We start from the raw sequence: 24,700 nt of genomic DNA on the forward strand, positions 1-24,700 counted from the left end.
CTGAGTACTACAAATTACTACTTGATATGCGCTGTTCGTGCGTGCATCCCACGTGATGTGATGACGCAATCGCCCTAAATGATATATAGGCACGGTTTCGCTGGCCAGCGAAGCCCAAGACCGATGACAAAGTGTCGCCGAGCCAGTGGTTGGCATGCGAGGGGTCTCGGGTTCGAATCCCACCCAGAGCAAGCAACATCTTTCTTTGTTTTCTCTCTTTATTCCTTCCTTTTCCTTCCTTCTTTCCTTTCCCGTCGCCAAAAAGCCCCGGGCGGGTTAGGGTGAGGGTTATTGAAGAATGTCATTGGGATGAGGCCACCATGGCCCATAGTGATAGATACAAGGTGTATATTCACCCATACAATCTTGTAACACAAATCTTACTTTCTTTTGCCCAAAGGATGAACTTTTCCACATTGGGTTAAAAATCATTTGCAATTCCCCACACCTCAGGGTTCTGACATTATCAGATGTGCCCCGATTCACTTCACTTTCAATGACCTATATTAGAAACACCTCATTCATTTTCAAATTTTTGTGAGACCATATTTTTAAATCTTTTTTTTTATGGAAGCAACTTTAAAAGCCAGGAATGTCAACTGCCAATTTTAACCCTAATTTCACTATCAAAATCTCATAATCCTGTCTCTAAATCCTCTGTTTATCCTAAAACTAAACTCAACCTTAATTCTATTTTCTTAAGGGGTCGGTCACCCACCTTTGCACTGTATTTTTTGTGTGGCATGAGAGCACATTATTAGAAACACCAAATTGCATTCTGAAATACAAGGAATGTCTTTCTGATTAAACAATTTTGATTTTTTTAAATTTGCAATATATAATACAAATTTTATAGCAAATTATTAAAAATATATATGCTTGATATTTATGTATTGAAGATACATTGTCTTAGGTGTTTTGGGAAAAAATGTATATCTTCCATACGAAAAGTCAAAATTTGCATATCATGGATGGCTTTTCATCAAAGCTACATACACTTTAAGTACATATCATTAGATTCATAAAGTTTACTTTGAGGATTGTTAAATATGAAATATATAATTTTTTAATGATTTGTCATAAAATTTGGATTATATCACTAATTAAAAAAAATCTAAATTATTTGAAAGAAGGATATTCCTCGTAATCAGAATGCAATTTGGTGTGTCTGATGTGCTCTCAGGTCCTACAAAAATACTGTGCAAACGTCACTATCTGAGCCCTTAAGGTGGCATATTATTTTCTCAATCACATGTAATTGCTCTCTAGATAATACCGAGTGGAAACTGATCCCTGTATAATTTTAAAATCATGTCGACTTTGTATAATATGCGACACGATCTGGTCCACAGAGGCCAAAGGAGGCATTTTTGAAAATCAAATTATTATAATGATTAACTTTATGATAAAACTTAGATGACCCTGCTACATGATTAACTTATAAAAACATTAGGCTATCATATATACTGAATACAACAAAGGTATAGCATAGTTTGTTCTAAAGTTATGAAGTTTTGTGATGTCTATTTTCTTATGTAATTTGTTGTTTTCTATTCTATATTTTTGCCTTTATCTCACTTTCAAATTTGCTGCCTTTGGCCTCCATGGACCTGATTGGGTCACATAATTAATAAATAAAAAATTAAAATTATATGAGAGATATTGTTTCAGATGATCAAATAACAATTTTTATGCAAAAGTGGTTCTACATATCTGGGCCTGAATGGACCGACCCACATTTTGCATTTTTGCAGAATTATTTTTTGCTATGCATGTAAAAAAGTTTTGGCAAAAAATAAATGATTGATTTTGACTGACAAAAAATATGAGCAAACCAAGTAAAAAAAGGATCTAATTTTTTACAGATTTTGGTGATTGGGTTTATTTAGGGTCTGCCCCAAAAGAAAAACACACAACCAACCCCAGAGGCAGATTTAGGGGGTGCCCCCCTAATTTTTGCAGAGTGGCGCCTGACTTTGTGTATATTTGCAGAGCGGCGCCTGACTTCGTGTGGGCGCTGAGCTGGTGTCTCGGCGCCCCCTATTGAAAATTCCTGGATCTGCCCCTGAACCCTACTTGACAGGTCCCTCTTGTCACCTTATTTTTACATTAAAAAAAATCTGCATCACTATGTTTAGCTAATTGTCAGAGTTAAATGTGGATCTGGCTTATATAATGCATAGCACATTGACCAACTGAATTTATAAAAAATAAACACCTTTAATATGCAGCCCTATCTTTAGATTTTAGAAGCATTATGTGATACCAGCACTGCATAATTTTACACAGCTACTGTAGAAGTCAGCACTGCATAATTTTACACAGCTACTCTAGTACATTTTCCAACAATTATTTTGAATTTTTCGTATTCGTAGTACCTTGTAAAATTTCTTTATGTGCAGACATTGTTGGTCTCTGTATGTAAGGAAGTTTAAAATCACAAAGTCAGTAACAAGTGAAACAATTCAAAATCTTTGATGCACAAAAATGTGCACTTTCAGTGCTACTTTACATGTTTTTTTTGGGGGGTTGCATTTTTGTTTCTTTGTTTTATTTCTATCACATTTCTTTCGGCCTATTGGCTATTTACATGTATTTCTGAACACATGCCCAGATAGAACGTGTGTTAGGAAATGTTGTTTTGAAATATTTTTATTTTTATTTTTCCCGTTTTTTTGTTTTTCTATCTTCTGAAGATAGCATTATTAAGAGCCTACAAAGAAAATAATTAATACCATCAGCAGAAGCTGTTAAGAAACTCTTTTGATATATTTTTATGTTTGGTGATTTTGTTTTTTATCTACTGAAGATAGCAATTACGATACAAAAGATAATTCAAAAGATAATTCTTACAAAAAATAATTCATACATTTGATTGTTTTGATTGTTACTGTACACGTTGACTGCATCCATGATTGTTTGCATCCATGCTAGAGCTTCTTACACTCAGACTGGGATTAAGACTAACCCACATGATAGAGCTTCTTACACTCAGACTGGGATTAAGACTAACCCACATGATAGAGCTTCTTACACTCAGACTGGGATTAAGACTAACACACATGATAGAGCTTCTTACACTCAGACTGGGATTAAGACTAACCCACATGATAGAGCTTCTTACACTCAGACTGGGATTAAGACTAACACACATGATAGAGCTTCTTACACTCAGACTGGGATTAAGACTAACACACATGATAGAGCTTCTTACACTCAGACTGGGATTAAGACTAACCCACATGATAGAGCTTCTTACACTCAGACTGGGATTAAGACTAACACACATGATAGAGCTTCTTACACTCAGACTGGGATTAAGACTAACACACATGATAGAGCTTCTTACACTCAGACTGGGATTAAGACTAACCCACAAGTGGCTATCCAGGTGATAAATACCTACTTGACGGACCTATCATAAGATGTTAAAACTTGACCTTCTTACAAGTCCCAATCTAGAAGTGTAGCTATTAATACTCGCTTATAAATTGGCGTCCATTTGTACAATGTTCAAGGCATGTTTAAGATTAGATTATAATCTTTTTAGAATAAGATTCCCCCAGAATCAATGATATGCAATAACTTCTTTGTAGTTCTTATACAATTATTAGTCAATCACTGTTCCTCAATATAAGGGTCAAGTGAAAATTCAGCAGTGGTAACCAGCAGATGTGCCCATCTGCAGTATTTGAGTGATCCTTTTGGAATGGACACACATTTAATAGATTTTTTGAACACTTTCAGCTTTTGCTTTATATTACTTGTTGAGTATCTCCTCTACACAGACTTTCAACAATTCATGCAGGCCAGTTCTCTATCTGTTTATTTTGTATTTTTGTGTGTGTGTTTTCATTTTATGAATTATGTTATGTAAACCATTATACAGGAACAGAAAGCACTCTTTGTTTGGACTTACAAGTCTATTTTTCTTTCTTCAATTACCACTTTCTTGCTTGTATGTTGTTTTATATTGTTTGTATTTTGGTTATTCAAATAAATAGTATTATTAATGCTAAATGCCAGTACCTACAAAGAGGACTGATTTGAGTTCAGGTCATGTTGCTTCATCTAATTTACAATACTGCATGAGGAAATGATTAGTCAAAATCAATACAAGAAAGTAAAATGACACTGTCAAAATAACTTGTTTTCCAAGATCAGTTTGCAGCATGGAATAATCAAACATTTTTAGTCTTAGAATCCTAAAACCTTGATTTTCAATTGATTTTCAGTAATAATGTAGAATTTCTGGGAAAAATCAATTATGAAACCACTTTGCACCTACGCATCCGGCTGCAAAGACATTTGTGATGCGATAAAGCAAAATCAGTCGGAACTCGGAAATATTAAATTTTCAGTTTCTTATAGGATAGTCAAAAACATTTACAAAGCTGGATTTTGAAGAAAACCCCATTGAAATTGAACAACCATTTCGAAAGATATGAGCAATTAAAGAGTTTCCAAAACAACAGGAAACAAAAGGAAATAGTTTGTTTGTTTGGCTATATCTCAAAATCAATATTTCCGAGTTCCGACTGATTTTGCTTGATCGCATCACATCTGTGAAAGTACCGTGTGTAATATGTGTGGCAGGACAGATGCGCACAGTGCTTTCAGCAAGAAGCCTACCCCATATCTCCCTCTAGAATAAAATCTAATGGGCCGACCACATTTACATTGGGGAGGGGGCAAATGGGCATACATTTGTGTATTGATGCATGGACTATTGATGCATGGACTTCATATTGGATTCATAAAATTACAATTTAGTTGAGAACCCAACCTTCCCCTTCCATTAATTTGATAAATGGACATGAAAATTCTTAGAGTTGTTCAATTCATTAATTCATATGTGGTGACCCCTCCTCCCCAAACCGATTAATAAATGATGTTGCGACCCCTCACCCACCTGGATTAAAACATTAACCTCCTGAGCACTACCTGCCAATCTAACATTGCCTCTGATTGGTCATTACATGATATCTTCACATGATATCACCAATCAGAATGGAGCTTTGCAAATAATTCACCCCATTTTTTTTGTGTGGAGAAATTATTCTAACGATGTCGCTGATTGGTCCAATTGATAATGAAAACTTCATTTTGACCAATCGGCAGGTAGTTCTCATGGGGTTAACAACAATTTACTTACCTCCATCTGCATATGTCTCCTGGCCATATCCATCTTGCAACCCGCTACTCCATGTCCCTTCGTATCTCGCTCCACTAGCAAGACTCTGTATAACTCCATATTTTCCTTTATATCCTTGGGTCCACTCGCCTTTATACACCCACCGTCCTTTGCTCTCCACGCCGAGGCCATGTCGTCGTCCATTCTCCCACTGGCCCTCAAAGGTATTCCCGCTGGGCCACGTGTAGACACCGGACATTTCAAATCCATAGTGCCAACAACCGCTGTACTCCCCTTTACACTTAGGCCCGTGCACACACCGTGCCGTGAGCCTTCCCTCCTCCCAGCCTCCGGCCGTAAGAGCCGCCATCGTCGAAATCAAACCGGCCGCCTCCGCTCATTGATGATTCTGCACTAGTCTGCCTCTACTCCAAACTCCAAAAGGGGATGGAAGTGGATGTTCTCTTGTCACAGTGACTGTCACATGGTAATATATCTGCGATACTGCTTACACTGCGTACCAGTCGGTCGGCCGGCCGGCGCACTACTTGTGAAGCCGGTAGGAGGTTAAGAAGTGAAGAGTAAAATCATTTCGGCCTGCCTGTATATACAATGAAACACAAACAAAACTTAAGTGACTGTGTATTAAGTGAGAGAGAACGAAATTGAAAAGACAAAATAAAAATCAAGTGTGTTTATCCAGTACTGTATAAGTGGAAATTTTCGTGATGGTTTTATTTTCACGAATTTCACGATTAGAGCTCCAACCGAGAAAATAACACCCGCGAATATATGCAATAATGTATTACAAGTATAGGGGAGGACTGGGCAATCGCAAAAATAATGTTCGCGAAAATGTGTCTCTCACTACAAATCGCAAAAATAACTGTACGCGAAAATTTCCACTTTTACAGTATTCCCTGTTGAGTCTGCTCGCATGCACAAGATGGATTCAGTGTCCAAGCAGCTGGGTTTAGATGTTATACACGGTAAGTCTAAACGCACCACACTAGCTTACACACCTACACGAATGCCAATAAACAACAGAAATATGTGGAGGTGGAATTCAGAATGTTGCTTGACTGGTAAGTATAGCACCTGATCCATGGAATGTCTTCATTGCTTCACTTAACCCCCAGGGCCGATATTCATAAAGCCTTGCTAAATTAGCAACCAACTAGTGCTTAGCAAGATGCTAAATCCACTAGTTGATAGCTACGTAGCAATCAACTAATTTCTTATTCATAAAACCTTGCTAAACACTTTGCTAACTAGCTATCAACTAGAAATATTTAGCTGATAACTTATTTGGGTGTTTTGGGTGCTATGGCCTTCAACAGTTGTGTAACATCTAATACAATAGGCTTATATAATACATGTCTATTATACTTGAGCTCTGAACCACAGTCAAAATGATCAAAATGTAATGACTCATTGCTGATGGTCTTCATTGAGATTTCGTTAATAAAATTACATGTGTATTTTGTAAGCTATATAGGCCTACAAGGTTGTTACGGCAAATTAAATTAAAAAAGATACTCTGAACAAGTAAAGTTCATATACATGTTAAGTCCTTGGTTTGTTGTAAAAACATACTATACATACTATATTGCTTCATCAAATAGAAAACAACATGCATCCACTTAACGCTGCTCATTTAGCTTCATGAGCAACACTGTGTAAATAATATTAGATAATTTAATAGCATATGATATATCTTGCTTGTTGTCCTGACAAAAGCCAAGCATGATTTATCTTTATCAAATTGACATATAATTTGTTATTGAAAATAAGTCATGCATCTTTACCAAAGAGAACATTGGTAACATGTCTCCAAAATATATATTTTACGTATCAAACAATTGAACAGAATTGCTTCGATTGAACATATCTGCTTAACTAAAGATTACTTGCTATATCATAATCATTTTTCTTGTGCAAATTTGGTTAAACAATACTGGCTTAGTTCAATGTTTATTCATTCACCCTAAATTTGTTGTGTGTTTTTAAGACAGTTTCTTATGTGTAAAACACACTGAAGACCTCAGAAACAGAATATTCTGAGAACATTATTTTTCATAATTGACAACAGTTAATATGAAATTAAAACAATAAATCATGTCAAACTTAGTTCAAAATCATTAAGACTAGTTGTCAACTAGTGACTTAGCGCTGCCCAAGATCAACTCTAAGTTTTGGCAAAATTTTAGAATGTTGCTAACTCTAACTGGGTTTTATGAATAAGAATTAGCAATCAGCTAGGCTTAGCAGCTTGCTAAAGTCAATTTTAGCTGTCAACTAGGCCTAGCGTGGTTTTATGAATATCAGCCCTGGACACTACTGGTCATCTAACAGCATTTCTGATTGGTTGATAACTTGAAATGCTAATTTCAATTGCCAATTATGACTAGGCTTTAAACTATTTATGGTCAAACTTGCATATGCAGATGATATTATTAATACCCTCCTTGATTGGTTCAAAATTGAACACAATATTCATTTTGGCCAATCGGCAGGTAGTTCTCAAGGGGTTAAATTGCAATACCCAATTAATGCCCATAGGCATGGGGCTATATGTGTGTAGTATATAGATAGAATGACCATTCAATTAGCTCTTCTGCAATAGCCTTAATTACACCAATTTGATTTTGTTCATACTTTTTATAATTAGCCCTTCTTTACTTCAATCCAAATCTGAAATCATAATTGACTGTGACCTGATGAAGAAAGTGATCAGTGATCAATGATTAGTGACCTGATGATGATGTCATCAAAGTTGGGTTTCAGTTGAGACCGATTCAAATCTTGTAAACTTAGCATTATTTTAATTATGTAATTTTGCAACACAGCTTGGCAGTCATAGGTCCTGTTTGTTCAAATCAAAGTGCACCTTATAAAATATTCTTTTCCATGTTGCCAATATTTCGAAATGAACAAGTTTCTGGAAATATGTCTTCTCCATTTGCTTGATCGTGTCGCCATTGAGTACCCACACATGAGCATGGGTGTAAATCCCGGGGGACAGGGGGACGTGCCCCTCCCCACTTTTTGGCAAAATGACTCATTTTTTGTTCTTTTCAGACACTTTTTTACAATTCAGTCCAAATGTCCCCCCACATTTCAAGCCGGATTGACACTAATGCACATGAGGACTAGAACATTGAGACTATTTATTAAATGCACAGTGCACATAGAAAGAAAAAATATACCAACTGCTTACACTTCATCTCATTGCACCTATTCAACAGTTCGAAATTACATGTGTATAATGCCCTGCACATGCTGGCAAAATGATGTGATGCTTTACACCTGGACTTACTCAATTGATGAAAATGATAAATTCATATTATCTATAATTTATTCACCTTTCCATACTCTCATGCTTGTTCAAGCATCTCAGAATCGCACCCTACATACAAATGGTATATTCAGTTGAAGCAAATTTTGTCCCCTGATGGCACAAAAAAATGTAAATCGTACCTCTTAAGGTTAGCAACTATTTTAAACTGTTGCGATTTGGTAGTTCACAGCATCTTGTGAATGGTATAGAGCTTTGGCAAAAATGGCATTGATCATTTCGTAGCGAGTGTGTAGAAGAATTCAAATATCACAAATATACTTTTGTAGGTGCTGTGATTCTTGAGTTATGTTGTAAAGAGGGCTGAAACAACAACACTAAATTGTAAAACGTACATAACTCGAACATAACGTACATAAGTATATGATTTGTAGAATGAACATCAAAGTGTTATTTTTCAATAATATATTGATTTAGATAATGAAAATCATTTTTTTTTTTGCTGCTTCGACCAACAATACCTCGTCTACCCTTAATGGCATTACCATAATGTAAACTGCATAAAGCTGCATAATACAAGCAGAGCACACACATTTGTTTTATGATGCAAATTATCATTTTTATCATGCTTTTTACATGTATGATGATGATGATGGAAAAAAAGGGAACATAAAGTTAAACGTTGAAGGTTGATCACAAATTAGAACTCCATTTGCCATATAGTAAAATTCTGACCCTTTTCTTGGATGTCAATTTGCAGTCCGTTATTTAACATTTGATCTTTATCATTCTTTATCATCCTGGGTCTACAATTCACAATTTTATTAGGCAAAAAAATATGTCCGTCTGCAAAAAATATGCTGTACACCCCCAACCCGATTGGTCTAGCGACGCCCCTGTTAGTCACAACATATTGAAAAAGATAATTTGGAATAATGGTTCATCCTGAGACAATGACTTCTAAAAGGATAAAGCAATTAACTACCAAAGAATATGAACACAGGTATCGACTACAGATGACAAGTTCCACATTTTCTTTAAAAATTAAACAATTTCAGAATTTGACATTTGAATGACCATATTTGGAATCAAAATGAAAAATGCATTAAAATGAGTACAAGCAAGCCTAGTATTGGTTCAGTGATTCTTGAGATAGGTCTTGATATTTTGAGAAAATATCTCAAAACTTGGACTTTTCATGTCAAAGCCTATCTCCAGCACATAAAGCATTAAATTTACCATAATTCACATCAATTTATGTCACCAAAGGAAGGACCAATGCTGCTTGATTATGTCACATTATGCATGTATAATTGATGTAAAATGTGACTTAATTTTGCTTCATTTTCTTACAATTTTGCCCAGGTATGCATCCATAAGAAAAAAAAACATGTGCGTACATGAACAGTGAGCTCTGATGCCGTGCGGTGCACTGCACACACTAATCTCCGCTACGTCGGTTTGCTACATGCTGTACTTATCTCATCAATGCATTGAGCTTGAAAGGTGTCACAATACACACCAACAAATACCGATGTTAATACATTTATGAGCAGGATTTGCAAGGGAGTAAACCGAAAGTGAATTCAACTGTTACTTCTCAATTTGAGTCCAAGCAAAAATGGAAGTACAAATTTTCATTTTATATACTGTAATGTTCAACTCTCTGGGTGTTGACTACAGGCAACAAGTTTCAATTTTGCCAAGCCAATCAATCGATACAAATTGGCGAGGATAAAAAGATGTCGCTTTCGGGACTTGACTCCCGATCAATGTTGCTTGTCATATGAATGCATCAACCAGTCATTCCCTACCAACTGGATCTATCGCAAAATTTGGCCATGCCCATCGTCTTCCAAGCGCAGCGATTGAGTAAAAATTCAGCTTTAGCCAAAATGGTTGCATTTCCAGTGGCATAGTTCAATAACCTTCATAGCTCAACAGTTGACCTCAAGTTGACCTCTAGTTGACCCCTGGGGTCACTTCAATACAGAATGGATGTAGGTGTAGGGCCGACACTTTCACAGTAAGGGGCATTCGGTGAGAGCAAAATATAAAACCTATGGGGTCATTGGGTGAGAGCACGATTTTTGGCATTGGGTGAGAGCAAAATTTACAAAATATGGGTGAGAAACAGAATGTTTGGACCTAAATTAGGGAGGCATTGTGTGAAAATATGGCTTTTTTTAAATGGGATCTTTGGGTGAGAGCCAAAAGAAGCCTCAAACATTGAATTTCTAGTTGTAAATGGTTTCAAAATAAGTAACAAAATCAGTCATAAAATGAAGTTGATGTTCAAATTGTAACATATAAAGGGTCTTTGGGTTTCAGGTGGAATGGAAAAGTAAGGGTCTTTGGGTGACAGAGCATGTGTTCGAAAAAAAATGAGGTCTTTGGGTGACAGCAATGCTGAAAAGGGGGGTACTTAACAGCCCTACATATGCATCACCTCCAAAGTGGTAGTGCCCCCCCCCCCCACCGAGTTGACCCCAGGTTCAAATTTGAAGATGGCTATACTCATGAATCAGGTGGCCAATTGGTCTAGAGCATTGGTATACTATAATACTATAACTAGGGATAACCATCAAAATTTCATGTTGACCCTATTGCTACAAAAGATTTTTTTCTGAGTAGAACTAATCAACAGAAGTATTTTGGTGGTTAAATGGTCAAAATCGGTCAAAAACTTTTCGAATTATGAATTATCAAAGTTTCCCATTCTGACCGGTCATTGGAACGAAATAAAATGACAAGGTCCAAAAATAGCAGTTGGGAGCAAAATTGGCATAAGCATATATTTACCTTTATATATTTCTTTATTTTAACATATTTGCAAACATGAAACAAGCATATTGTGAAAGTATCAAAGGGGTTTCTTATGAAATGGCACTTAACTAGTCACTGGCATAACTTATTTTTTTCAAACCAAAGCATTGAAATCATGCATTTAGAGGACATTTGCCAAAAATCATCCAAGATAGCCGATATGGCACAAAATCAAAATTGCACTAAGTAGGTGAACTTTTTTTTCACAACCAAGAATTTCAATGTTATTGGGGCGCCCTCTACGGAGGCGTCCCACAATATTGGCATGTACTTGTGAGTAGCTTCTAATTTCAGTTTTACTAGATTTACTCCGCAATTGTTGTGCTATTTTGCTAAAATTATGCCCTTGCTCAGAAATAAATCCACAATATGCTTGGATTTGATTTTATTATTGTTTTCTGTTATGCACAGGATAAAATGGTGTGCGATATTCTTTGTTTAAAAGACAAAATTAATGGATTTGTAAAAACACCAAATAAATCGAGACCTTTGACCTTTGTAACCACTTTGACCTTTGTAACCAGTTTACCGCCTCTTAGAACCCGATAGACGGTGACCAACACTATGGATTACAATAGCCTAATCTGAATGGCATAGTCCAATAAGCTCAAATAAACAATCATAGTGCAAAATTTGACCTAACTTGCAGAGTATGAGTTTTTGTACCCAAAGTTTCAAAGTCAGGCATCTTATCAAGATCAAGATAGTGATAGTGACATAACAATTAACACACTTATCTTACCAAGGTCTTATCTATCTGCATGGGGTAATTGGAAATTATGGTGTAGCCTATTTGTTTTAAGGATGAAACAACTGGCTCCTTTTGCATGGAAATTAGAACAAATTACTATACAAGCTGTATCAAAAAGTTTGGTACCCAGCAGTTTTGATAGTAATTGAAAAGCCTGGTTCTTCCAAATGCAATATCGGGTTCCCCTTAAAATGATAAAATGATCAGACCATAAATCTTTTGTGACTGTTTATGACATTAATCAACCAATTATGCGGATCCTAGATGTGTCGAGGATGTTATGTTTATGAACAAAACGTTACGTTTGTATTTTCAACATTGTTAATCATTGCTACGTGTATGTTAACAAATGAAAGTTCTGTAATTATTTTTAATTCTTCAATGCTAAGTTAGTAAGTATTCTTTTGGATATCATCAAATTGTAAATCTCTAGTCAGATTTTCAGTGTGTTAACAACTATGTATCAAAGATGTTACGTTCATGTACAAAACATTAACGTTCTTATCTTGTAAACATTGTATACCCATATAGCTACTTTTGAAGAATGAATGTTCTGTAATTGTCTTTTATCCTTCATCTCTATTAGATTTTCAGTGTATTAGCAAGTAGATGATGTATATGTATCACAGACGTTATGATGTATATGTATCACAGACGTTATACATTCATAAAAACTTTTCTTTTGGTCAACATAGGGTAGATCCTCTTCTATACTATCCATCATATACCCCCTGCATAACGAAATTCAACAATATTCAATATCCAAAGCAATATCATCACTACAATATGCCCCAAAATTGAACTCCCCACCCCACATAATCGCAAATTGACACGACAGCTTCATTCCAATTCAATTTATTTCATCCAAAAGCGGTCCTGTGATACACCTTCCCCAATCAAACACATTTGTCTTGCATTTGATCATCTTCTACTCTTCACTAGAAAAAATCATTATGATACCAAATCCCGGGACCAAATCTAAACACCATGCCATGGAATTCACCATATCACGTCCAAGCTCACATAATTTGGGCGCCCCATTCCTTTTTTAAAGGAATTTTTATTGGGTTTAATATGACCAATTAGTAGGTGTATGTAAACAAAATCTTAAGTTTTGAAGGTCATTGACTCATTCACAACAATAGAGATTATCCTCATCATGCTCATGTGTATTCCTGTAGTATTCCTCATTCAAACCAAAGTAGCACTCAATACATTATGAGTATCTTTGTTCAAACCAATTCAATGCTTGACCTCGGAGTTACCTGCATGACTATCGCGGGCTATTTTGAAACAGTTATGGTTGCACATTCAGGTACTTCTTTTGAAAGTCCTAAACAAGGTATAGCCAGCAGCAAGTTGTAGATGTTATAGGCCTAAATATAAGAAAACGTTTAGGGTTAAGATCAGGTGAACAATACATCGAATGAGCACGAAACTTCACATTTATGTTCAGAAAGGTGTCTTCTTAACATGATTTGAAAGGAATATAAAAATTCCAAAGGGAAGCTGGTGATTTAATTTGTAACTCGAGATCTACTTGTTCAATTTTTAACCTTTTTACAGAGGGTATGATAGAGGTATTACTGGCAACTCTGCCAAATTACAGCTCAGTAGGCCACGTTTTTCACCTGATCTTACTGATTTGAATATTTTGTGCCATTCTTGAGCAGTGCTAAACTCAGCCACTGGCAATTAAGCGCACTGTTGCGATGGACCAATTTTGACTCGCACTTACAGAAAAACAAAATAAGTTATGTTGCTGTAATTTGCAAGATAGTTACAAAATATAATTGGCAGTAACTTCCCAAAATTTTACAGAAAAATATTGAAAAATAAAAGAATGAGATCAATTTAGAAATGTATGTGCAAGCAGTGCACAGTTGAGCTCCCTGCATGTCTATGGGAGTGTTCTAATCAAGTTGATGGTTCATTGGTCATCCCTACTATAACTATACTGACATTAGTTCGATAGCGGCAAGGTGCGGCGTCACTCCTCTGCCAAACTAGTTTCTTTTCTTTTCTTTTTTTGTTTTAGGGAAATGGGGCTAGGAGAATTTATGTATGGCGTAGGGTGGTGTAATTTATAAAGCAATAGCTTGTACAGTCTTCCCATGCACTGCAGTGTTCTAGAATTAAAAAGAAAGATCTTTAATAATTGAACATTAGATGAGAAATCTAAAAATACAGTGACACAAATCCCTGATAGTCAAATCCTATAACAACACAAGTCCTAATGGTTTTGAGTGCACTGAGTACTATAAAAACTTTACGCTGATTTGTTATTCTACACAATCTGGGATGTACAGAAAATGGCTGGCATTCCCACTGAGTAGATATAAGACATGCATCTACATACATGTATGTAGGGGACTCCATCTTAGATCCCATACATTGACATTAGGAAAAAGTTTCAATTTTATTTAGATTTTGATTCCATTGCAATGTTGCGGATTACTGCATTTTAAATATATTATCAATATAAGTTGACACAAATTTAATGCAGATTTTTCACATCAGACATATCGAGTTGCATTCTGAATTCAAGTTATGTCCTTTTTGATATCAAATAATTTTGATTTTTTTTTTTTTTTAATTTAATACACATTTTATGGCAAATTATTAAAATTTGATATTTTTATATTTTTTCAAGAGTTTTGGACAGATTCCCGGGACAGATTGTACCTATGCATGACAAGAAACGGGCCCTTTTAGAAATGTACATTAGTCAGGTTTAGAGGTTAAAAACACCTGTTTTTAACTTTTAGTTGTTGCATTTAGGGATCATTTTAGTCACATCAGGAATTGAGTTTCAAGGCGTGCAAGATCGCCTGTCCGAAAAGTGCGATTTATAGCACACCTCATATTCCTGAACTTCTTACAGAGTGCAATTAAATAGCACACCTGACAGCCCACCTTAACATTTCCAGAAGTGCAATTTGTAGCAAGCCTGTTATTTTCAAAACTCAATCTCTGTACGTACCTACTTTTGGTTTTTTTTTGGGGGGGGACTAATTTGCATCTGCATGCTAGCCATTGGCTTCAACATAAACATTTGTGAGATATTTTCTCAAATAGAACCAATTTTTTGTTTGTACTCATCATTTTAATGCATTTTTCATACCGATTCCAAACACAGCAGCTAAAGGGAGTATCCCATCATGCATTGCAGTATATCTACTTGCTATGTATATAAAAATATAAACAAGGGCCGCTTAGATATTGAGAGCTATGGATAGTTTCACAATACTTTAGAGATCCTATTTTTTCAAACAAAAGTAAGCTCCCCTGATATAAGCGAGTAATGGAAAGTTGAAGTGAGGGATTTTGTGTACACTTTCTATGGCACAAACAGTTTTATTATGGTACAGCAGAGCATGATGGGATACACCTATCAGCTGCTGTGGATTCCAAATATGGTCATGAAAATTTACAATTCTGAAATTGTTGATTAAAAAAAACAACTTTGAAACTTGTCGGCTGCAGAGCTCTGCAGTGAGTCGACATCAGCGTGGAGAGAGTTTACTCTTGATTGCCATGGAATAAGTACATGTACCACAATATACAATCACACAAAGAATTTCATCTCAGAGCACAAAAATAATCACTGCTGATTCTATCATTTTCAAAAGAATTTGACAAGATTATAGGGGTATTATTACCCCCTGGCCAATTTTTTTCCTATTTTTGCATTTTTCTCAAAAATTATAGCACATTGGTGACAAGTAAGATATGTATAGTATAGGGGCAAGGAGTACAACTACTGTACTGAAAATTCAACAACTCAAAGCAAGTAGTTATTGATTGATTGATCAAATATTGGTTTTCCCTCATTTTTGACTGTAACTCCACAACTGTTGTCTGTGCTGAAATAAAATTTCCAGTGCAGTAGTTGTAGTCCTTGCTCCTATAATATAAATATCTTACTTGTCCCCAATGCACTATAATATTGAGAAAAATGCAAAAATAGCCACAAAATTGGGCAGGGGTGTAGTAACCCTTAATTTGATTCTGAAGTGCATATTCCTTACTGTGTACTATGTGTAGCCCACAACAGTTTATAAGAATCAACTGAATATTCACAGAGTTTGGAATCTGTGCTAAGAATCAATATATCATCATACAGTTGTGTTTACCAGAATCTTGGCTAGAATCGATTTGCGGATTCTCGCTGAAATCCGAGCTGTGTTCATCTACCCTCTGTCGATCACCATTCACCAATACACCCCTTGCATACCTGGTATATTACATATACAGCGACTCTAATTAGTATAGGCTGGGACAACACACACAACACATCAGTCATGGACTAGACTGGTACGTCCGTCTAACCGACCCGAAGAAAATGTCAAAGAGTGCAAAAGGCAAGTTTCAAACATAGCCAGTTGATGCGACAGTGAGTAAGCTACATGTAACTGGCTCACTACATGACCACTGCATGCATGGGATATTTGTACATGTAAATTTTACTGTTTTAAATATTACTATGTAACAGCAACATCTGCACTTTTCAAAAATAAACCCATAAATGCAAAGTGAAGGCTATTTATTTTTATTTCAACATCTGTATAATTATTATATTTAAAATAAAATCACAAAGAAACAAATATCATTAAAAAATTCTCGGCGTAAAGTCATACGGATGTGGGTATCCAATGTGAAAGCTAACACTTCTTCAACTACGTGGGTTGACCCTGTGACTTATGATATTTAACTTAATTTCTGTACTTACTGATTGCCTCAGACAGTACAGTACACTCTCATAATATCATGAAAAAATAAATAAAAAATTGCAGTCTTGATTTCAGACATTCCTGTCATAAAAGGCAATTTTTATTATTTGTGGCACAATCAGCCCAAGGAGGCAAGTTAAAAATTGAGTCATATAATATTAGGAAAGAGGTGTCACAGCGTGTCTTATCAGAGATGCCGCCAGTGGCGTAGATTTCTTTTTGGCATTGGGGGATGGGGTTGGAAAAATTTCTTGAAGCATAGTGAATCTAGCTCACCTTTGACACCAGAAAAATTGTGGTACAAACACTTTGCACAAGAAAAATGTTGCCATATTGGAGCTAAACTGGTGAAATATAGTACCAAAGTGAAATAAATTTGTGCGAAGCACCCAAAAATTAGCACTTTTGGGGCTAAAATGGCCAAATAAGAGGTAAAATTTGGTCAGAAACCCACATGCAAGCATCAACATGGGGGGAGGGGGGTTGATTGCATGGACCATCCCCCCTGGCAAAATATTGGAGGGATTTATTCCCCCCCCCCCCAGGGCTACGAAATCACCGGTATCGTGGTACCGGCGCTCCCAGAAAAAAATTCAGAGTCGCAGAAAAAAAATCAAGACGGAAAAATAATCTTTAATATCATTTTTCTGAAGCTCTGAAAATATTCTGTGAACACGATCACTGTGAAATATTTTCATGCGAACTTTCTGCACGATAACTGATAAATAAAACTAAACGCCAGTGACAGGAATGAATATAGCATAAGTAGGATTCGCTCTCCCAGAAAATCAAGTTTTTCATTGATTTGCCAAGGAAATAATTTTTTTGTTGCATATTGTTTTGGAAAAACTTCAACTGTTCACATCTTTGGAACTAAATTAATGTTCAATAACTAGGATTTTGGGTCCTTAATAGAGGGGGATCAAAATAATTCGAGGGTAAAATTCCGGAGTAAAATGTACAAGAAGGCATGTACATTCCAAAATTTTGCACGCTCACAAGCATTTAATGTTAAGTATTCAATTTTGTAATCTCAAGCTACAAATCAACAAAATGTGCGACTTTACAATTTGGGTGTAACACTATGACTCCAATGAGTAATAACTCCAAACAGTCATTTTAAGCTAATGACATAGGGGTAGATCCGGGGTGGGAGGGGCATAAATCCCCAATATATTGTTAGGGATGGTCCCTACAATCATCCCGACAAAATTGATGCCTGTATATGGGTTTCTAACCAAAATTAACCCCATATTTGGTCATTTTAAAATAAAAAGTGCCAATTTTTTTGGGCTTTCGTGCAAATTAATTCTAAGACTGGGCTGGGGCTTTGCCCCTGGACCCCACCTGTTTAATAATTGTGTTCATACTCGCCCGGCTCCACGCCGCTTCGCAAAATATTTCAAACAACAGTTCACGTTCCCAGAAAGGAAATTATTTTTCGCTGCCCTGCCCCCCCCCCATCACCCGGATCTACGCCTATGTATGTCACATACGTTTTGCAGTGAGCAATTTGTCCCAGAGAAATTGGTCAATTTAATTGATTTAATTTAACTAATATGTTAGAAAACCATTTGTTGGAAGAATTATGTGAAGAAATTAGTGAAAATATTTCATTATGTGTTTAAAAATGTAATATATTGAAAGTTTTAAGTAATGTTTCTTTGCCTGAGTTTGAGTCTGAGGGAGACGAATGATTTCCATGTTGGATTTGAAAATCATCAGAAGCGCTATAAGACATAATAATATAATGTCATTTTTTGCTCCCTTTGCATGAAGCATTTCATGGTGCTATAATCAAAGACAAAATTAAAAAGACTCTTTTGCGTCTGATGTCAGGGCATTGGTGCAGGTTGCTTTAGAAAGGTTGACTACCTAAAAGCTTACATTGTATAGAGCTTCTTTCAACAGTAAAGGCACCTGTGATGGGGATGTGCAGCCATATTGACCCCCATTTTTCAACTCCCTCTCACCCAATGACCCCCTTATTGTTTTACTGAACTCACTTTCACCCATGACCCCTTTTTTGTTTTCCTGTCACCAAAAGACCCCTTTTTCAAGAATTTTGAACAAATTTCTGATAATCTCTTACCAAATGACCCTCTTATTTTTCTTTCAAATTTTGATGACTTTTTAGAAAATTTTGTGTCTACTTTTATACTTTGACCCTAAATTTGTCCCAGTCTCATGAAAAGACCCCATTTTGGCAAGATTTACTCCAGTCTCACAGAAAGACCCCCTTTTTGAAAACCTCTCCAAAAGACCCAATCTTTTCAGTGTCCAAGCTCTCACCAAAAGACACCTAGTTTTGAACTGCTGTCCACACATCCTGTCACTTCCAAAGTCAAGTGAAGGTACAGTGTTGGCTTGCAATTGCTAAAAGCAAAAACTCACTATGAACCAAAATGCACAGCCTCAGTCCCAATGCCATAGTTCAATGACCCCATTCACAAATCATATCATAAAAGTTGACCTCAAGTTATTGGTTATGAGTTTTAATACCCAACATATTCAAAGGTCATTCAATGAATGTGCTAGTATATTGGGGTTAAAGAACTTGGTCCTGAAGGATGAGCTTGTTTGGATATGCTAGTGACTGTTGTTGGCAGTGTGGGTCACTTTATGTTGACAGTGGCATTTGAAGAGCACTCATAAAATGCACTGTAAGCAAAACAGCATTGGCAATATTTAAAGTGTGCTCAATTTTTACACAGAAACACAATAAAACAGAATAATAAATGTATAAAAGAAATAAAGGGTATAGACGTATTGTGCCATCAAACTCCAATGTGTCCTGTATGCAGGTAAAATCAGCTATTTTGGGGCCAAAAGGGAGACTGAGTTTGATGTTGTATGCATGTAAAACCAGCTGTTCTGGGCAAATAGTAGGCCTAGATTTATTTTGACTGAAATAATGTGTACAAAATGAGAGAAAAAAGAGATTTTGGTGATTTTAGAGTCATTTGCTAATAGTGGCATAGCTAGAGGAGAGGGTGCTGTCTTGGGGGCACTGAATTGACCAATTCAGCACTGATTCTGTACCCCTTCAAGCAGTGAAAATCAACATTTCGGCACAAATAGTCATTTGACAAGATCAATAAAATATCGCATATATATTATTTGTGTCTCGCGTTGTCTTACGCCCTGCTAGGGTGAATAAAGCATATAGGCTACCTCATTCTTCATGATTTAAAACAAATTTACATATACATTTCAGCAAAAAAAATTAAAACCTGCATGAATAACATTATATTGTATAACAATGCCAATAACCTTTTGCCATACACAATTTTCAAATTAACGATCTTCTGGGTAATAGTTGAAATTAAAGTGATGGTGGAATATTGCAAATTTGTGACCGTACAGCACGAATGAGCCGTAAATTCCCTAATTTGTATTCTGAGTTACAGTGTAAAATGTGCATAGGTCGTATTCATCGGTTCCTTTAGCTGGCGCGACATCTATCTCATTTTGATAGTAAAACACCAATCAATAATCCTATTGTTGAAGAGGATAATAAGCTTCTACCTTAGATGGCTATAGAATTTTTAATAGCTCTGGTCTTTTGCTTTGGCTAAATCTTGTTCAAGTGGTCGGTTAACAGGTATTGTATTTTGTATAGTATGTATAACCAACAATTAACAATTAATGACGGAACTTTCTTGAACCTTGTTGACTTGGGGATGATTTGAAATGACCGCCAATTACATTGTATGACTGTTTGATATTTATTGCCAGCAAATGTGGAAAAAGAGACACATGTAGAAACAAAAAAGCTACCATTTTGTTGAAGGAGCAAAATTCAACAAACCATAACCCTGCTTCTTGATATCGTTTGAAGTCAAATAATATACCATTTTAAAGCTTATGATGTATTATGATGTATATTTTCTAAACACGAAATAAAACAAAATTGACCGGGGGAGGAATTTACGGCTCATTGGCCTTGTACGGTCACATTTGTGTAATCAAAACATTTACAGTAGATGCATTTATCAAGTGTCATGATATTTTCATCTTTCCAAGATACATTATGACTGTTTCATATTTTATAAACTTAAAACATGGCTTCTAGAGTAGAAAGAGGGGATGAATCGGGATGAGATGTAAAATGCTATCTTCAGTAGATAGCGACAAAAACATACATCTTTTTATCCCCAAATGCAAACTGCTTCAAAAAGGTGAAGAGCATCACAGTGAATTAATGGGAAAATGGGATGATCACTGAACCAATCATTTAAAATTAATGATTACCATGGTCTTTATGGCTGGCCTTTTGACAAAGTTGTGAATCTGGAAAGAGCATCATAAAATATTCATTAGACAAAAGGCCAAGTACGCCCATACACGTGTATCACTCAGAATCAAGCCTTGCATGCCTATCAACTGTATCCTGTACATTTCTACATTGAACATTATAGGTGTCACCAATGTCTCCATCCAATGTATGGAGAAGGTGAGAAGAATTAATCTACATGTATGGGACTGCAGGGTTCCCACTACACCAAGTTTTGGGGTTGCACAATAAAATCATGAGGGACTCCATACTTTTCAAATGTTGAAAATTATGGGGTCCACCTGGATATCATCATTTGAGATTAAAACCTAAAACCGTATCTGAACCTGCTTTCAGCACATCTTTCGATTCTACAAAAAACTATTAACTTGTGTCCAAAGATATAAAAAAATTGGGGATGGGGTGCCTAAAGGTCTACTTTTGGCCAGACTGAAGATTCCTCTTGAAAAAGTCTGCATTTGGAAAAGGCATACCCCCCCCCCCCCATGAAAAAAATGAAGAAAAATCTCTTTCAGCACATCTTTCGATTCTACAAAAAACTATCATTTTCATATCAGTGAGATGAAAATGACAAATGCACATGTCAATGATGCATTGTGGAAACAGCGCTGTACAAAACCAGCTGATACCATCGTTTTGTAATGAGAGATGTACAACATACATGTATGATAATGTCATGACATGGTACTATCATGTATGTATCTGACATTATGAGGGATCATCTTTTCACAATTGAATCATCTTGATAATGATGCTATTGAAGATGCATAAGGGATCACCTGATCAAATTTTTCAATACTTTATATTCGACTTCATAAAACTATCAGGATACTAAATTGGATACATAATGCCCCCCCTCCAATTCTTGAAATAAATTTTAGTTCTAGAAGTTGAATATTGGTCTTAAAATGTTCTTTCAATATACAAGACTGTCAAATCACAATGCAGTATAACATCTATCTTATTTGTAGATTTATGTGAGAAAAGGTCATAAAACTATAAATTGTAGTAATTTCAAGAAGATCTAATGTTGAATTTATATGAAGCAGGCGTTTTATTAGACAACAAAGCTGATGGGTACCAATCATTTTGATACACCCTGTATTATGATTGTTTTGAGTTATTCAGTAGTAGAATAACTTTAATTAACAAAATGTGAATCTAATTTTTGGACTCACCAATGATTTTCAGTATACCTTTGCATATGCTTAGGAACCAGTGGGGCTTGGGGGGCTCAGCCCCCTCAATAATTTTGGTGCAGGGCCTGGAATACCTTTCAGCCCCCCCCCCCCAATAATCCTAGGTGAAGTTAAACAATTGTGATAAAATAGAGGGAAAATGGGTGTTTGTGACCTATATTTTGCCAAATTTTCTGACTCCAAGGGGAAAACCCAAGGGAACCCTCCTCGGCACCCCCCAGGGTGGCCCACCAAAAAATTTCAGCCCCCCCACCAATGTTGAAAATCTTCATAAGCCAATGCTTTGAAATCTAAAAAGTAATTGAGTAATTTTCATTCTAGTTAAATTGCATTATTTATTACAACATTGCTTTTCCCAGCTGCAACGATTGGTCTGTGTGAAGAGCACAATGTACACAATCATGGTTAATAATAATTATGCAATTTATGCATTACAGACAATGTCTTACGCTTGGTTAACCTTTTCCAATTGTTTGTGTTAATTTAATATTGATTTCTTTATCAAAATAGACTTGTTTTCTTAATCAATTTTCCAATCATCAAATCAGTTTGTTCATTTTCCTAATTGACTTTTTTAATTGATTCTTTTTAACACATGTTTAATTTGTCAATTTCATGGTTGAACTTGTCAACTTTCATGGGACATATTAATGAGATGCATCATAAAAAAACTAAACAATTTGACACACTTAGAATTTTTTTTATTTTTGAAATTTTTTACTGATGTAGTACCGGTAGTAACTAACCCAGGCAGGCTCCAATGAGTATAAGTTAGCCGCTATGTTGGGGGGGTATATACCCTAAACCATGCCCAGTGGGTACTCAGTACAAATGACCATACAGGAATGTGTGCCGCAAACATGGGTAGCATTTTTCGGACCTTTGGTATATCAATGACCCCTTCTTCTAGGCCAATTTTAGAATATGGATGGGTCCTTGGCAATTTTCTCATTTTTTTTTCAGAAATAGCCCAATTTTGCCTCACTGTAGCCAAAATGTTTGAAATTTCCCCAAAATTGGGGGGAATTTTTCACACCCAAACCAAACTTGAGACCCACCCCAACCATGCACACTAAATACTAAATAAGATTTCAGTCATTATGTTTAATCTTGTTTCATTTTGATTGTAAATGATGCATTTTATGGCTGAGCATTGAATTGAGATGTAGAAAATACATACAATAATCGATTCTTTATGTGTGCGAGTGTACTACAGCTGTATTCATGACCACGGACAATTTCAACATTGAATGAAAGGGTGTGGTTGCATTTCAGCTATTTTTATTTTACCACCAATAATCATGTAGTCATAGCAAGCCACATTGAAGTACATGTCTACCATCATTTATTTGTGATGTGATCAAGCAAAATCAGTCGGAAGTCAGGTATATTGATTTTCAGATATAGCCAAAAAAAGATTAATAATTTCTTTTGTTGCATTGTTTTCGAAACACTTCAACTGTTCATATCTTCGGAACTAAATGTTCAATTTCAATGGGATTTTCTGAAAACTTAGCTTTGCAAATACTTTATATACAATCATGTAAAAAACTGAAAATTGAATATGCCCGATTCACTCTGGTCGATCCTTCATGTAATTATTTCGTGTAAGCTAATCCTAACTCTAACCCTAACCCTAATCATAATCATAACCCTAATCCTAACCCCAATCCTAACCCTAAACTAACCCTAACCCTAATTTTGTGTAAAATTACATGAAGGAATAACCTTCACTGGTCAGACTGATTTTGCTTGATCACACCACATTTTTGTTAATGTATTGAATAAGCTTTTACTTGTTCATTCTCCACTACTTCTACACGTAATTCAAGACAAATCAATGTCCAATACCAATATTTTTGGAAAAAATATTATCCTGTTTTGCCAGATACTGCGAAATATAGCTCAATCCTAATCCTTTAGTTGGTACCTTTACCACAGAACCTGTGTTATTACTAATTAAAGGGGCATTTCGTGATCCACAGCCTCATCCCCACACTTTTCTCAAAAAAAGTTGAGATTTTTATATCACTGGAAATCTCTGGCTACATAATGTTTATGTACAAAATATTTCTTGCAGATTAATTCGTTTAGCAAAGATATCGTGAAATTTGAATTTCGTTCTGGTGCACCAGAACGAAATTACAAGGCATTGTCTATGGAGCAGTGTAATACACATAATCATGCATAACTCATGAACGCAAAATCGGAATCAACTGAAATTTTGGGAATAGGTTTTTTTCGTCGAAATCTAAAAAAAAATGACATAAATAGAGGATGCTAGGATCACGAAATACTCCTTTAAGTCCAATGTTATATTTAGCCAATATTTGAAAATAGATTAAATAGTTTGATCACCTCATAATAGGTGGGAACTGTTAGGGCCGTGTGTCCTGAACTCGCCACCCTTAGCGTTACATGACAAATATTATGAATTTTTACACCAACCGGGTTTCTAATTA

At 35.8% G+C, this 24,700-nt stretch overlaps 1 protein-coding gene across 1 annotated transcript in view; it reads right to left on the minus strand.

The window, feature by feature from the left end:
- Positions 1-24,700, minus strand: part of LOC140136119 (junctophilin-2-like) — a 160,450-nt gene that overhangs the window by 129,639 nt on the left and 6,111 nt on the right. Inside the window, 2 exon segments of the mRNA XM_072157825.1 lie at positions 5,156-5,489; positions 5,491-5,735. Coding sequence (XP_072013926.1) covers positions 5,156-5,489; positions 5,491-5,535 — 379 coding nt within the window. The 5' untranslated portion in view covers positions 5,536-5,735.

The sequence above is a fragment of the Amphiura filiformis genome, chromosome 16 (assembly GCF_039555335.1).
Source record: "Amphiura filiformis chromosome 16, Afil_fr2py, whole genome shotgun sequence".
NCBI lineage: Eukaryota > Metazoa > Echinodermata > Ophiuroidea > Amphilepidida > Amphiuridae > Amphiura > Amphiura filiformis.